The sequence below is a fragment of the Panthera onca genome, chromosome B1 (genome assembly GCF_046562875.1).
Source record: "Panthera onca isolate mPanOnc1 chromosome B1, mPanOnc1 haplotype 2, whole genome shotgun sequence".
Lineage (NCBI taxonomy): Eukaryota > Metazoa > Chordata > Mammalia > Carnivora > Felidae > Panthera > Panthera onca.
Window position 1 is genome coordinate 160,229,723 of NC_138342.1, and position 14,195 is coordinate 160,243,917.

Genomic DNA, 14,195 nt, shown 5'->3' on the forward strand with positions numbered 1-14,195 from the left:
GTGGTGAGTCTGCTTGGGATTCTCTCTCTCTAGGTGCCTCTGTCCCTCGCCAGCTCTCTCTCTTTCTCAAAACAAATAAATAAATAAATAAAACTTAAGAAAATAAATAAATTCTTTCTGAGGCAGGTTTAAGCTTCTCATTTAAAAGGCCCTACCATAAGAAAGAAAGTACCGAGGAAAAAAGTACTAAGAAATGTTCTAGGAAGAAAAGGGGGAAATCCCACCACAGTCACCACCAACCATAAATCATGAGATTACATATAGAGTCCAGTATACAAAGTTATCAAGAACAACTTAAACTTGGGGCGCCTGGGTGGCTTGGTCGGTTAAGCGTCCGACTTCGGCTCAGCTCACGATCTCACGGTCCGTGGGTTCGAGCCCCGTGTCGGGCTCTGTGCTGACAGCTCAGAGCCTGGAGCCAGTTTCAGATTCTGTGTCTCCCTCTCTCTCTGCTCCTCCCCTGTTCATGCTCTGTCTCTCTCTGTCTCAAAAATAAATAAACGTTAAAAAAAAAAATTAAAAAAAAAAAAAAAGAACAACTTAAACTTGATTTTAAAAATACATCCAAAAATTGGAGAAAATGATATAAGCTACGATTCTGGACTTTTAGAGGAAATTTTTTATGGTTTTTAAAACCACAATCCACAGCTGGGGGGCCGGGGGGGGGGGTGGGCAGGGCAGGGGGAGACGCAAGGTGTTTATGGACAACCTCACCCCTGCCAGCCTAGTGTCTTCACAATATATTTTCCAAGACCTAGCCTGGAATAGCTTGCTTATTTGTCATTTAGATGTCCAGAGGATTATTTCTTTTTGTCATCTGCCCGTCATGCGGCTAAATGGTAGCCCTGGTGATGAAGGGTGGTTAGCTTTGGTAAATACCCACTGCAGGCACCTGAAAGGGGAAGTTGCTGAAGCTGAATGCAGAGGTTCAGATGACCACACCGGCCGCAAGAAGTTTGACCTCTTTGCCCACGGAAGCGGGGTCAGTCCGGCCTTCTCCCCAGCCTCCTCCACACAACTCGTACTGTTAGCCAAGCAGGGGATGCAAAGATGACCTTCAAAGCGTGCCATCGACAGTTCCTGGGACCAGCCCTCCTTTCCAAAAGTATCACCACCAGTCTGTTTACTTTGAGCGAAGCTACAACCGACTCTGGAATCCTCCCTGGGCACCTATGCCCAGGATCAGTCCCCGGGGAACTAAAGTGGGACCTGTTTGGGGAACTTCTAAAACCACTAGGAGGTGTGAATAGATGCTCCAGCAACTGTTCCTATCCTTTATTTTCACAGGCAAACCTCAAACCAAAGACCAGGTAGCCAAGAACAGCCACAGAGCTATTTAAGGATGTGAAAAGCAGACCGAATCACAGGTAAGCGTCCCATGCAAACGTTCAGAATTTTTAACAATCTGTGCTGGATTTGTTAAAGCTGGAGAAGAATACAGGAATTGTTCCGTCTAACAACATGACATTCAAACCACTTAAGCAAGGAATCTTTGGCACAAGGATAATTTTATAATAAATGAAAGCCATGATTCATAAATGTCTCTCACCCTAAGAAATCCCAAACCAGATATACGTTTGTGGGTTTCCGCATTCAAGCATCAATTTTATTTTAAGTGCTTTTTTATGCATTTGTTTTTTAGCTCACTTAATTCCAGCACCTCACGGAAGCAATTCTTGAATAACAAAGTCTCAGCAAAGCCACCCAGTGTAGGTAAGGTGGCAGTGTGGGTGTGTTCCAGCATTACCTTTCAGGTAGGCCCAGAAAGCTTGAATTATCTCAAAAATCAGGGCTGGGTTGATTTTCCTAGTCCAAAGGGCAGGGTACAGAAAGAAAGCCATAATCCCAAGGTAGTGAGTTTGTTTTAAGCCCGTATTTCTGAAAAATTCCTGCAACCTATCAAGAAAAATCAAATGATCCCTTCCGTAATCAAATAATTATTTTAACTTATAATTAAAAATTCAATTCTTTGGAAATTAAAAGGATCTCTGAATACATAAAAAGTGATAGAAAACATAAAAAAAAACTATATTCGAAAGTAATAACAGGCATAGGGTAAAAATTCAAATCATACAAAATGGTACAAAATGAAAACTTCAATCTTCCCACCCCTCCATGCCCCTCAGTCAAGGGATGATGGTCCTGGGCACACAAAAACAAAAACGCCCATTATCCAAACAGGCTACCCTGCTATTTTAGAGTTTTGGGGGCTTTGGGGTTTTAGGCTTTTTTAATCGAACACAAGACAAGGCAAGAGCTAAAAATACAGAAAAATTCATTTATGTCTTCTATTGCCTGGGCCCGCATCGTCAAATCTTCTAGGCCTTTCAATAGTCATTTTGAGAAAAGCTAGAATTATCCAACCATGCCCAATTCTCAGGGCCAGTCTGCTTTCAGAACGCACCGAGTCTCACTCCGGGGCTCAAATACGTGGAAAGCTGATCACAGGGGGCCTTCCATCGGAATGCGGCAGGGTGAGGGGAGTATGGTTCCTACTCTTGGGAAATGAGAAGTCTCGCAGCAATGCAGGCTTTCGGGATTATCCTTGTAAAGGACTGGCCGGTATGTCTCAAAAATAACCTTTCTGCAGCTGAAACAAACATGTTTTTCCTTTGAAACATTCCGCAGGGCAGACACGTACAAAGAAATGATGACTTCAAAGATTCGCTTCCAATTTTTTTCTTACATAGCAGCCACTGGAAATACAAAATGAAAAGGCCAGATTCTGCCCTAAAAGGCATACCCTCCAGTGGGAAAGAGAGAGAGCTGGCTCACCAAACATCACAAAGTGCTGCATTAGAACCACTGTTGCCTTTTCTTTCTGACTTTGAAGCATGAGAAAATAATTAGACACGGAAAGAAATGCCTGCTAACGCATACAATTTCATCCCAAATAAGGGCTCTCACACACAAATAAGGTCCTCAGCAAAATTAAATACGAACCACCTACCTAGGGGCTCCAGCAAAACGAATTAATACTGCATACTTGTATTAGACACAGGAGGCTCCAGGGAAGGCAGGGAAAGAAAGACCACTATGGCTCTACGAGTCACTTCAACATTTTCATGTGTGTTAATTTCCAGGGCTCTCCGTCTGTGGGTCTGGTCTGGACTCAGGGTCAGTGGTAGACTGGCCCCCGCCCCAACCTGTTCCCTGCAAAATCTCAACCGTGACTTATAGCACGAGTCATCTCCATGGTAACCAAGCATCATGACACAGGGGATTATGGCCTCAGGTGAGGGAAGAAGCAGGAAGAACAGAAAGGCACCTGATGTAGTGTTTGACACAGAGGACACTCTCAATCTTTCATAGATGAAGAATTTTTAAAAAGCAACTCATTCGTTGTCTTCCCCAGGGAATAAAAAGAAGGCTGCACATGTGGGGTTAGCAGTTGAGAACATCTGAATGGGGTTCTGAAAAGGAGTGATTCCATATGGGTGAAATGTCCAGACTCTTCTCCCGGTAGCCTAGAAGCAATGGAGAGCAAACAGGGACAGAAATGTTTATGGCCTATAAAACGTCTGTGGTGTTCCCTACACGGGCGAGGCAGTTTCACATGTTTTGTTACTGCCCTTTGTAGCTGGTCTTGATTACCTTACTCTGACTACAGAATGACCAATCGGCCAACCTTGCCTCCCTCAGTGACGCTTCCCCTCTGCCCATTGTTAACAACTTGGAAGAACTCCTGAGAGTGGCAAATGGCTCATTTTTTTACCCCAACCCCTAAAACAGCCATTCTAGCGGCACTGAAAGGCCACCTGTAGCCACCAAACTCCATCCTGAAAACTGGTAAGTGGTGTGCTAAAGGAGGCAGAACAGAAAAAGCAGGTTGAAAACGCCCTGGGTCCCTTCCCTATTATTTGCTCTACAGAAATTCTCTTAGAAAGTGAGCACAACAAGTTACAGAGAATTTTTTGTTAATTTTTTTTAATGGGCTTACTTTCATGCTAATGTGACCATTATCCCTTTTTACAAATCTTCTTGAAGTGTTTTTCCTGTACATTTTAACAACCACTAGCTGAGACACTTCAGGCAAGTTACTTAACCTCTCTGTGGCTCAGATTCCTCTGACACAGGGCTGAAAGCACCTAATTCACAAGGATGCTAATGAAGATTAAGGGACTTAATATATGTAGTGCCTGGCACTTAATAAGCATTCAATAAGTATTAGCTATAATCCTTACTTGGTTGTAACCAGAGTTTACATGTGATTTTATTTTTATAGCGTGTGGTGCGTTCTTGCCCTACAGTCTTCATACCCACCATTTCTAGTGGCTGTATGATATCCCGCCAAAAGCGTCTATACCGTGGTTTACCCCCGCAGATAGTTCTCAGAAGGGAATTTAAGATCTCAACATTTCTGACTGGCTCTGCCCCTAGATAACCAAACCTATCCAACAAACACAAACAATAAAGATCTGCATTTGAAGGGAGGAGAAAATGGCTCAGTTACAAAGTAAGTCTGTATTACGCAATCTCCAAAATTAAAAAGTATGCGAGAGTCTTTTAAAACACCAGTCAGTGTGTATTTTCTGTAACTTACTGAGAGATGTAACGATCCTCAGATCAAACCCTTCAGGGTTTCTACACAGCAGACAAGACCCAGGGCTTCCAAACTACTGCCGGGATATGCTGAGATGGAGTGACTGAAGTATAAGGATCAAGACATGTTTTCTAAGTTGAAATCACTCAATGCTAGACTCCTTATAGGTGAAGACTATAAGAAATAGCAAGTATCGGTATTTTAAGATTCTCTACAAATTAGAAAAACATCAACTCGTTTTTAAACATGGAAGTGCACCCCTCCTGTATTCATTTACTTGCCGTTTTTTTTTTTTTTTTTTTTTACTTGATCATATCTCAAAAAGCCACAAATGTTAATATTCTCCCATCAGATCAGGTATCTCGCCTCTTGCCCAATTGGTCCGTCAAAGAACAATGTCGCGGCAACCACAGGGTCCTTTATTATTTATGCAAAGAGACTTGGGACAAACATGCAATGGTTTTTGTTCACCTTCTAAGGACCAGGACAAAAGGAAACAAATACACTCTAGCATAAGGGATCCAACAGTCCACTCCCCACCCCACAAACAGGTTCACACTCTTTCTATGAGAGTTCCTGGCAAGAAAGCAGAGTGTCTATGATTTATCATGTAATCAGCTAAGTCCCAAGAAAGAGGAGGAGGGGAACCCACATTTTAAAATCCTGTTTTAACAACAAATGACTAGCAAAAATGCAAAGTTCCATTAGCATAAAAGGAAAACCCCAGTTTTGGTGCTAGAAGAGGCAACACCCTTGAAGAAATATCCCGGGACCCAGCGTGCTGCCTGGTGCCCTCCACACAGGACATCCATTCTTCATGATCACAAGAGGCCTTTTCAGACCAGGCTTTCTGGAAGCCTGAATTGTTCCACCTAGGTTAGCCAAGTCCTTTCTCATAAAAGAGTGTTTAAAAGGTGAAGCGTACAGCAGCCACACCTTTAGAAACATTTTTCTGGGATTTCTTATAAATGCCTCCCCTCTACTCCATTCAAAGCCCAGCATTCAGGAAAGGACACTTAATTAGTGCTGCCTTTTTTCTCTCTGCAGGCACATTCCTAAATGTGTCCCTCAGGGACACCCTGGAGACTAAAATCCTCGCTTTTTCTCTAACAGAAGATCTACAGCCTTCTCTCTGCAGGAAAGGAATTTCTCATCTCATTAGTGGCTAACTGCAGCTCCCTCGCCAAAGGCATCATTAGCAGAAGGGAACCTGCTTCCTTGGTGTTAAGAAAAGGCAACCGACAAGCCACAGCCCAAACTAAGAAACTGAAAGAGCAGAGCTTTGACCTCATACCTCCGGCACCCCTGGTCTTTGATCCACTGGGCTAATTCTAAGATTAAACAGTTTTCCGTGTCCACGCAGGCAAACAACCGCCCACTCTGTGCCTACAGGGACCTCAACCATTCACTCACTCACACAGATGTTACGAGCTCCTGCGTTGGGTCACACAACAAAGAACAAGACCAAAGTGGTCCGGGGCCAAGGGAAAGGCAGGCAGAGTCAGACTTGGTCTCCTAAGCCACAGCTCGGGCGCAAGATCTGACCCAGGACACCTTAAGAGGAGAAGCTCTCACTGCCAAGTCTTTTCCCAAACAAATATCTTGGCAGTGGACCGATTTTCTTCAAAAGCCAATACAAGGGTCCCGGTGTTGATTTTGTTGGAATTCAAAGGCCCAGAGATTTAGAGATCTGCACAAGACCCAGAACCAAAGGTCACACAAGGAACTGCTCTGAGATGAAAATAAAGCCCAAAATGACCTCCTATCACTTTCTCCATTAGCCTAGGGCTTCATCCTTCTGGAATTAGCCAGGGCTGGCGTCTCCAAAGTGTAGAGTGAGGAGCACAGTTTTCTAGGATGTATGGCAACTAAAATTGTACTATTTTTAATAGATATCTAAGATTACTGTTAAGGGCGAAAAGGGTAAGGTCAGCAAACCTATGTCAGAGTGGGTGACATTTTAATAAGCACATGTATTGCTTTCCATGTAATTATAACATTTTTTGGTTAATCGCTACAATTAAAATGACATATCAAATACTATTCATAAAAACCTCCCTCCGATGGTAGTTACAGAACTACAATAGAGGTCTTTGTAACCAAAAGGAAGTTTAAGCACAACAAAAAAGGCACAAGACTCTCCTGTACGCTCACCTTCCCTAATGTGAAAAACATGTAAATGGTTAGCTTACTAGAGTTTTATTTTTCACTTATAGGTTTCTTTTTCCTAATGTTATGTACTATTTTCCCTTTTTTAGTCCTACATTCCTTGAAGCAGTGACCTCATCAGCTGTGTTAGAGCGCACCGGTGAGATTTTACCAGCTACGTACACTATTACAAAACAAAGACTCGGCCTGTTTTAAAACTGTAAATACTTGGAGACACACATATACACACCCTGGTTTCCACCCTGGTTTCAATGGTGTTTCCTACTAATTCCTTCCAACAGGAGACTCAACTCACAGGAGTCACTGCCCAAAGCTGTCTTTGTAATGGTGACCTCACTCTGCTGGGGAAAGAAGACACCATCACTTCCTGGTTCATTTTCAACAGCAAGCTCTCTTTATTTTATTAGTTCATTCTTATCACTTCCTCTTCTCTCCCCCCACCCACATCCAATCTATCACAAATCAGGCCAACTACACTTCCAAAATATCTCTGAAATCCACCACCTCTGTCCACCTCCATGGCCATCACCCAAGTGCAAGCCACCACCACTGGTGGCCTAGATTACTGTAACAGCCTCCCATTTTGTCTATCCGATTCCAGGCTAGGTCTGCTTTGAATCCATTCTCCACCCAACAGCCACAGTGGTTTTTGACAACGTGGATCACAACACCCTTTGCTTTTAATACTCCGTGACTTCTCGCTGCTTTTAAATAAAACCCTGCCTTCCTCTTCAGCCTCCATCTATACAATCCCTCCAGCTTCCCAGGTGTTCCAGCCTCAGGGCCTTTGTGCAGGCTGTTCCCTCTGCCTCGGGCCCTTTTCCTCTACTTGTCACCAGAAAAATCTCTTTGTACTTCAGGTTTCTGCCTCAGAGAAGCATCCCCTTCTTTAAGCCATGTCCTTCCTGTTCTTTCCTCTTATGATACCCTGTTCTCTTCCTCCACAGTACTTATCATAATCCATGATTATTTATTTATGTGTTCATTTGCCTAACGTCTGTCTCCCCCACAAGGCTCTGAACTTCCGGAAAGCAAGGATCGTGTCTGTTTTGGTCACTATTGTTTACACCCCAGTGCTTGGCACCTAGAAGGTATTAAAATACATTTACTAAAAATACAAGCATGAGATCTTGCCATCTGCCACAACATGGGTAGACCTAGAGGGTATTATGCTAAGTGAAATAAGTCAGACTGAGAAAAACAAATACATATGAGTTCACTTCTATGTGGAATCTAAAAACCGGAACAAATGGCAGAAACAGGCCCATAAATACAGTGAGAACAAAGTGGTGGCTGCTAGAAGGGAGGGGGTGGCAATGGGCAAAAGGGGTAAAGGGGAGTGGGAGATACAGGCTTCCAGGTGTGAAAGGCATTGGTCACAGCCGTGAACGTGCAGCATAGGGAACAGTCGGTGGTACTCTAACAGCACTGCATTGACGGATGGTGGTGAGTATAGGACAGCGTATAGCACTGTCGAATCACTATGGTATACACCTGAAACTAACGTAGTATTGTGGGTCAACTATACTTCAGTAAAAAAAAAAAAAAAAAAAAGTACTAAAAATATGGACTTTAAAGACAAAATAAAGGGGCGGGGGGCGGTTGGAACTTTCCCCAAGCTAACTAAATATCTTATAAATGAAGTCGTAACCAAACAATACCATGAGCTCCCAGGTGGCTCAGTCAAGTAAGCGTCCGGCTCCTGGTTTCGGCTCAGGTCATGATCTCACAGTTCTTGAGTTCAAGCCCTCAGTCTGGCTCTGCACTGACAGCCCAGAGCCTGCTTGGGATTTCTCTCTCCCCTTCCCGGGCTTTCTCTCTTTCTTTCTCTCTCTCTCTCTCTCCCCCCCCCCCTTTCTCTCTCTCTGTCCCCCGCCCCTCAAAAAATAATAATAAACAAATAATACCATGAGGAACATGAGGGAGCATCTTTCCCATCACCGGAACAATGACTCTCCCCTTCTTAGTCATTTCATTCCATGGCTACAACCAGGTTGGGGTTACTTGTCCCAGAGCTGACAGACAACTCTGTCTCAAGCACTGAGCTGTCAGTTTCCTACACTGGAGTAGGAGGGGACTGTGAGAGGCAGGAGGGTTTCCAGAAAGGCCCAATGTTACCTTTAAGGGGAATCCCAAGAAAGGAAAAATTTAATCAGTAACACTGCTCCAATTTTCCAATCGGTTACAAAAAAAACCTAACTGCACTTAGGAAACTTAACAGTATAAGCACAAACACTGACTGCTTTTTTTTTTCTTAACATTTATTTATTTACAAGAGAGAGCAGCAGAGGGGCAGAGAGAGAGGGAGACAGAGGATCTGAAGCAGGCTCTGTGCTGACAGTTCGGGGCTTGAAACCATGAACCGTGAGAGCGTGACCTGAGCCAAAGTCGGACTTTTAACCAACTGAGCCAACCAGGTACCCCTGACAGCTTATTATTTATCTCTCTGGTCAATTAAATCATTTCTCCACATCCAACTCTCCCAGGAAAACAACCATTGAGCCTTTATTTCTTTCTAATAACCCGGATTTTCTCTGGCAACTTATTATAGCAGCTTACTACACTTATAGTTCTTCAAAATCTCAAATCTTTCATGTGCAACCAAACTCCCTCTTGCATCTTCAAGAGACATAAGAAAATGACTCTCCATCACTCACTCTCCCTTCACAGCTGGAAGACTATTACAGTATTAAGTGTCATGATATTTAGTTACACAATGGCCTTTCAGTCACTAGCCTGAATGGATGTTTATTTTAATCTGTTTTTAACAGATTATTTCCCCCAAATTTTGTTGCTCTTAGTATCCTAAAAAGGTTCCCCCCCACCCTTCTGGCCTCTCAGCTTCAGGTCCGTTTTATGAGCGTGAGACTTAACTGGTTCCCATTTCACCAAGGCCCAACTGTGACCCCAGGTCTTTAATAAGTGCAAAAGAAACACATTTCAATTTCTTCTTCTTTTTTTAAATATTTTTTAATGTTTATTCATTTTTGAGAGAGAGAGAGAGAGAGAGGGAGCATGAGTGGGGTAGGAGCAGAGAGAGAGGGAGACACAGAATCCGAAGCAGGCTCCAGGCTCTGAGCTGTCAGCACAGAACCTGACGCGGGGCTCAAACCCACAAAACGTGAGATCATGACCTGAGCCAAAGTCAGATGCCCAACTGACTGAGCCACCCAGGTGCCCCCATTTCAATTTCTTCTTAGCAAAAGGGGCCACACACTATTCCCTATTAGAAGTATCCTACCTCTATGTCAGTCTCCACTTGGTATTTTAAAGATGTGTGTCATCACACTAAATTTGAGGTCCCCCAAATTTGAGTCATGAAAAACATATTTTCTGAACTCCAAACATATGATGGATGAGGGCTTATCAAGAGAACAAAGGGAAGTATGAGCACAGTTAACTCTTAACGTCTTGAGTTTCTGGACCCGTGACAAAAGTCATACTCTAAATAGCAGCAACTCTTCTTTGCTAGAGATTAACACACATGCATGCACACGCACGTGCGCACACACACACACACACACACACCTGGAAACCAAAATTGAACTTATGTTTTGTTTCCAGTTTTTATTTTATTTTTTAAAAAATTCTGTTTTAATGTTTATTTATTTTTGAGAGCGAGACAGAAACAGAGCATGAGCAGGCGAGGGGCAGAGAGAAAGGGAGACACAGAACCGAAACAGGCTCTAGGCTCTGAGCTGTCAGCCCAGAGCCCGACACAGGGCTCGAACTCACACACTGTGACATCATGACCCAGACGAAGTCGGACGCTTAACAAACCGAGCCACCCAGGCGCCCCTGTTTTTGGTTTTTAATGTCTAAGGTGTAGTCAAACCATTAATAACTAGTTCAAATGATTTTCCTAGCCCAACCAGTTTCCTTCTGGTAAACTTCCACCTCTCTCGGTATGCATCACTCTCCACATGTCAGCCATCTTGAGCACCCAAGTGATGTACCAAGGCATCAGAGAAGCTCGGTTTCACTAGGTTCCCTAGCACCCTGGAAAGTCCCAGGAAGTGGCAGATGGAAAGCTTGCAATTTCACCTACTGCTGATGGGGCAAAGACTTCCTTTGCAGTTACAAAAAAAAAAAAAAAAAAAAAATACACATCAACTAAGCATCATTTTCCTACAAAGTTGATACTGCGACTAAGTGGTAATCAGCTCCTACAGTAGACAGGAGGAACCATCTAGGTTTAGGATTACACTGGAGAGAATGACAGAAAGGAAGATGTAGACCTCTGAACCCTTTCTGAAATAGGGAATTTAAGGAGGTTTTCATTCCTCACAAAGCAGTAACAGAACCTTCTGAGCCTATACCCAGGCCCCATTAATCCAGGAACCTGGAAACATCTTATAAACATCAATTAAGCCGGTAACAAGCTCCACGTATAAATAGGGAAACTTGGGTGTTTAGAGATCGAGTCGCTTGAAGCCTAACAATGAGTCAGGACCAGAGTGGGCACCCGACCCAGGAATCTGGAACCCTCATCTCTGGCAGGGACATGTGATCTATCCTTCAAGGGAATAAAATGTTCCAACAGAAACAGAGGGCAGAAACAGATGATAATATCCACACATCTTGGGATGGGACAAGACAAAGGACAGCCAATGGCACCCAGTTGAAGCCAGAAAGGAAGCCAACCCAAGGCCCCAAATGTCATTTAATCAAATGGAAAATTAGCATTGCTTCAGCACCTCCTTAGCAAAGACACTGCTCACCTTCTGGCTTGTAAGTTGATGCCAAGAGATATCCTATCCATCCTCACCTCAAGGCTCTCTATTTTTATCTGATTTGAATTCAGAAAATGCCTATTCATCTTTGGCCAGATAAGTGAATCGGGTAATACATTCACAAGCATGCAAGCTGAAATTGGACCAACCCTGCAGAAAAGGGAATCTGGTAACCTCAAACCCTCTGGCTTTTACTGTCCTGTTCACAAGGGAAAGTGAAAATGCCGTGTATATCTAAAACACCCAATGTGAATCAGTATGCTTCACCAACTGTAGGACCTGTGGTAATATGACTGACGTGCCTATTTACCGTCCAGCACAAAGTAACCAATTAAGCTAAGGAGCCCAGCTTTTGGTATAGGATATGAACATAATCAAATGTTCCATAATCAAATGCTCCATGGCAAACACCTGTGAAAGAGAACAAACAAATGGGTGACACCTTGAAGTGAAGTGGGTGTTGTCCAGCTTTCCCTGTGGGAGCGAGATACCCTAGCACAGAACTCCACACCTAGAAGCCACTGAGAAGCCACAGGCGAGCAGTCATCCATTCTGAGTAGGACCAGAGAGAACCTGACAAACTCCAAAGAGAAACAGTGCCTACCACCCACTTTAGCTTGGCCAAGGGCAGACCCTGGCTCCAACCAGCACACCTTACTAATTTGGGGCCCAGGACAAACAGGGTTAATAATTTTCAGTCTGAAAAGTTAAATTGTTTTAGCATGCTTTGGGGAGGCAGGGGAGGAGGGGGTTGAAAAGGGGAGGAAAGACAGGCAAATTCTCTTCACCAACCCCTTAAGCAGTGCGGTCACACTGCAATGCCTCTGCTCTGCCCCTCGGTGAGCCTCTGGGTTTCACTCCTCCACTTAATCCTCCCTGCGTTCTGGCCCCGCCATTCCCAGCTCAGTGGCTAGGACAGTGAAATACCCAGGAGCCTTTCCACAGAAGCTAATGTGTGTATCACACATACACACTACCCACAGTAATAAGAATTCGTCAGCCCATATGTATTTTCAATTCATCAAAAATTCATTAAGCGCTTACTAAGTTCCGGGCGCTGAGCGTCTCCCTGCAGATTCAAAACTACCCCAGGTACTCCCCGCCCCCACCCCGCACGCCCGCCGCAAAGAGCTCACACGCTGGGAGAGCTGGGGTTGGACAGCCGAAGGAGAAGTTGAAGTTAGGTGAGAATACGGTGACCGGCCGGGGAGATCCCTCTCGAAAGGCCTCTCTCCCTCCGTCCCTTTGGGACGCAGCGGCGCGGGGTCTGCCGCGCGCTCTCTAAGTGGATTTCAGCGCCAAGCCACACGTTCGCCCCGCACCTCCCCGCTCCGCGTCCCCTCCCCCGGCCCGCACTCACTGGGTCTTCCTGCGGCCCTGGTCCCGGTGCAGCTCCCTCAGGTCCACCTCGGCCCGGCCCAGGAACTTGTCGAGGCCGAGCAGCGAGCGGTGCAGCACGGTGAGCTGCAGGGTGGCGGCGGCCGCGGGCGCGGCCCCGGCGGACAGCAGCGGCGGCAGCTCGAAGGTGGCCTCCTCCCGCCACACCGGCGCACCCAAGCTGCGCTCCGACACCGAGGTGGCGTACTTCTCTTTGCCCACCTGGATCACCGCGTACGCATCGCTCGTGCCCCCGGGGCCCTTGGCCCGCAGGCCCCGCGCCTGCAGCACCGTCACCTGCACGTGCGTTGGGGACCACACGGCCCCCGGGCCCCGGCCAGCCGAGGCCGCCAGGGACATGGTGAGCGCGCCGCGGCCGGCTCTGAAACGAAGAGAAGATCACCGGAATGTGCGGCCCCTGCGGCCCACCCCGTCGCCCCAGCCGCTTTAAGGCTTCCGGCCACGCCCCCCCAGGGCCCGCCTCCCCAGCCCGGGCCGCCCCGCCCGCCCCGCCCGCCCCACCTGCCGCGCCGGGCCGGGCCTCCGCCGCACTGGCTGGAGAATACCGGGGCGCGGGAGGCCGGCGCGGCCGGGCGGGGGCGGGGACTTGGAGAATTCCGGCGTGAGAGGTGTGGTTAGTTAAGGGACGAGGTCCCCAACTGCCAAAGGTCGCACGGCCCAACCGGAACTGGCCGGGGCACTGCCTTGGGAGTCAGACCTCTTTTCCAATCTGGCACCGCCAATTGGCAGGTGTGTGAGCTGGCACAGGTTACTTAACATCTTTTGGTCTCAGTTTCTTCATCCATAAAATGAGATAACAATCGCCTCAAACAAGTGCTGTAAAAAAAAAATAATAATAACGTAGCCTGGCACGCGGTGAGTTCTCAATCAAGAGTAGCTATGAGGGTGATAATGAACGCGATTCCAAATTCACCGCCTTTTCTGTTTGGGACAGTCGGCGGTTTACTCTGGAGAACGGTGGGTTCTGGGATGGCGCCAGGTGGGCGGGGGAGGAGGAGGATCGTTCGAGGGCCAGAAAAGGGGAAGGTAAGCGGGGGAGACGGCCTGGAGGTGGTGTGGGAGTGTCTTATTTTGCCCTGCCCTCACCAAAAAAGGTGAGGCTAAGAGGCTAAATTAGGGAAGGAGAATGAAAGAGGAAGTGAAATTAGGATTGCTAAACCAGACCTCAGGAACAGAGTGCCATTCCCCCGCCCCCCCCCCCCCCCCCGCACAGTTCCCCAATTCTCCCTGGCTGGATCCTTTTCAGTCTCTCCCTTCTTTTTATCTCTCGGCTCCCAATCATTTACTTCCTTGTTCCAGATATCCATTGGATTGGCAGATTCCCTTCGTTCCCAATATGCTACCTCAAAGGT

General features: G+C 46.1%; 1 protein-coding gene across 3 annotated transcripts in view; it reads right to left on the reverse strand.

Moving 5' to 3' along the window:
• RAB11FIP1 (RAB11 family interacting protein 1) overlaps positions 1-13,273 on the reverse strand; it is a 34,613-nt gene extending 21,340 nt beyond the window's left edge. The window contains exon 1 of one of the 3 annotated variants that reach the window (XM_060653601.3): positions 12,806-13,273. In XM_060653601.3, the coding sequence (XP_060509584.3) occupies positions 12,806-13,182 (377 nt within the window). In that variant the 5' untranslated portion in view covers positions 13,183-13,273. Of the gene's footprint in view, positions 1-2,950; positions 3,297-12,805 lie in introns of those variants that run through there. The other 2 variants (XM_060653603.3, XM_060653602.3) reach the window with 2 other exon arrangements.
• Between the last annotated feature and the right edge of the window lie 922 nt (positions 13,274-14,195).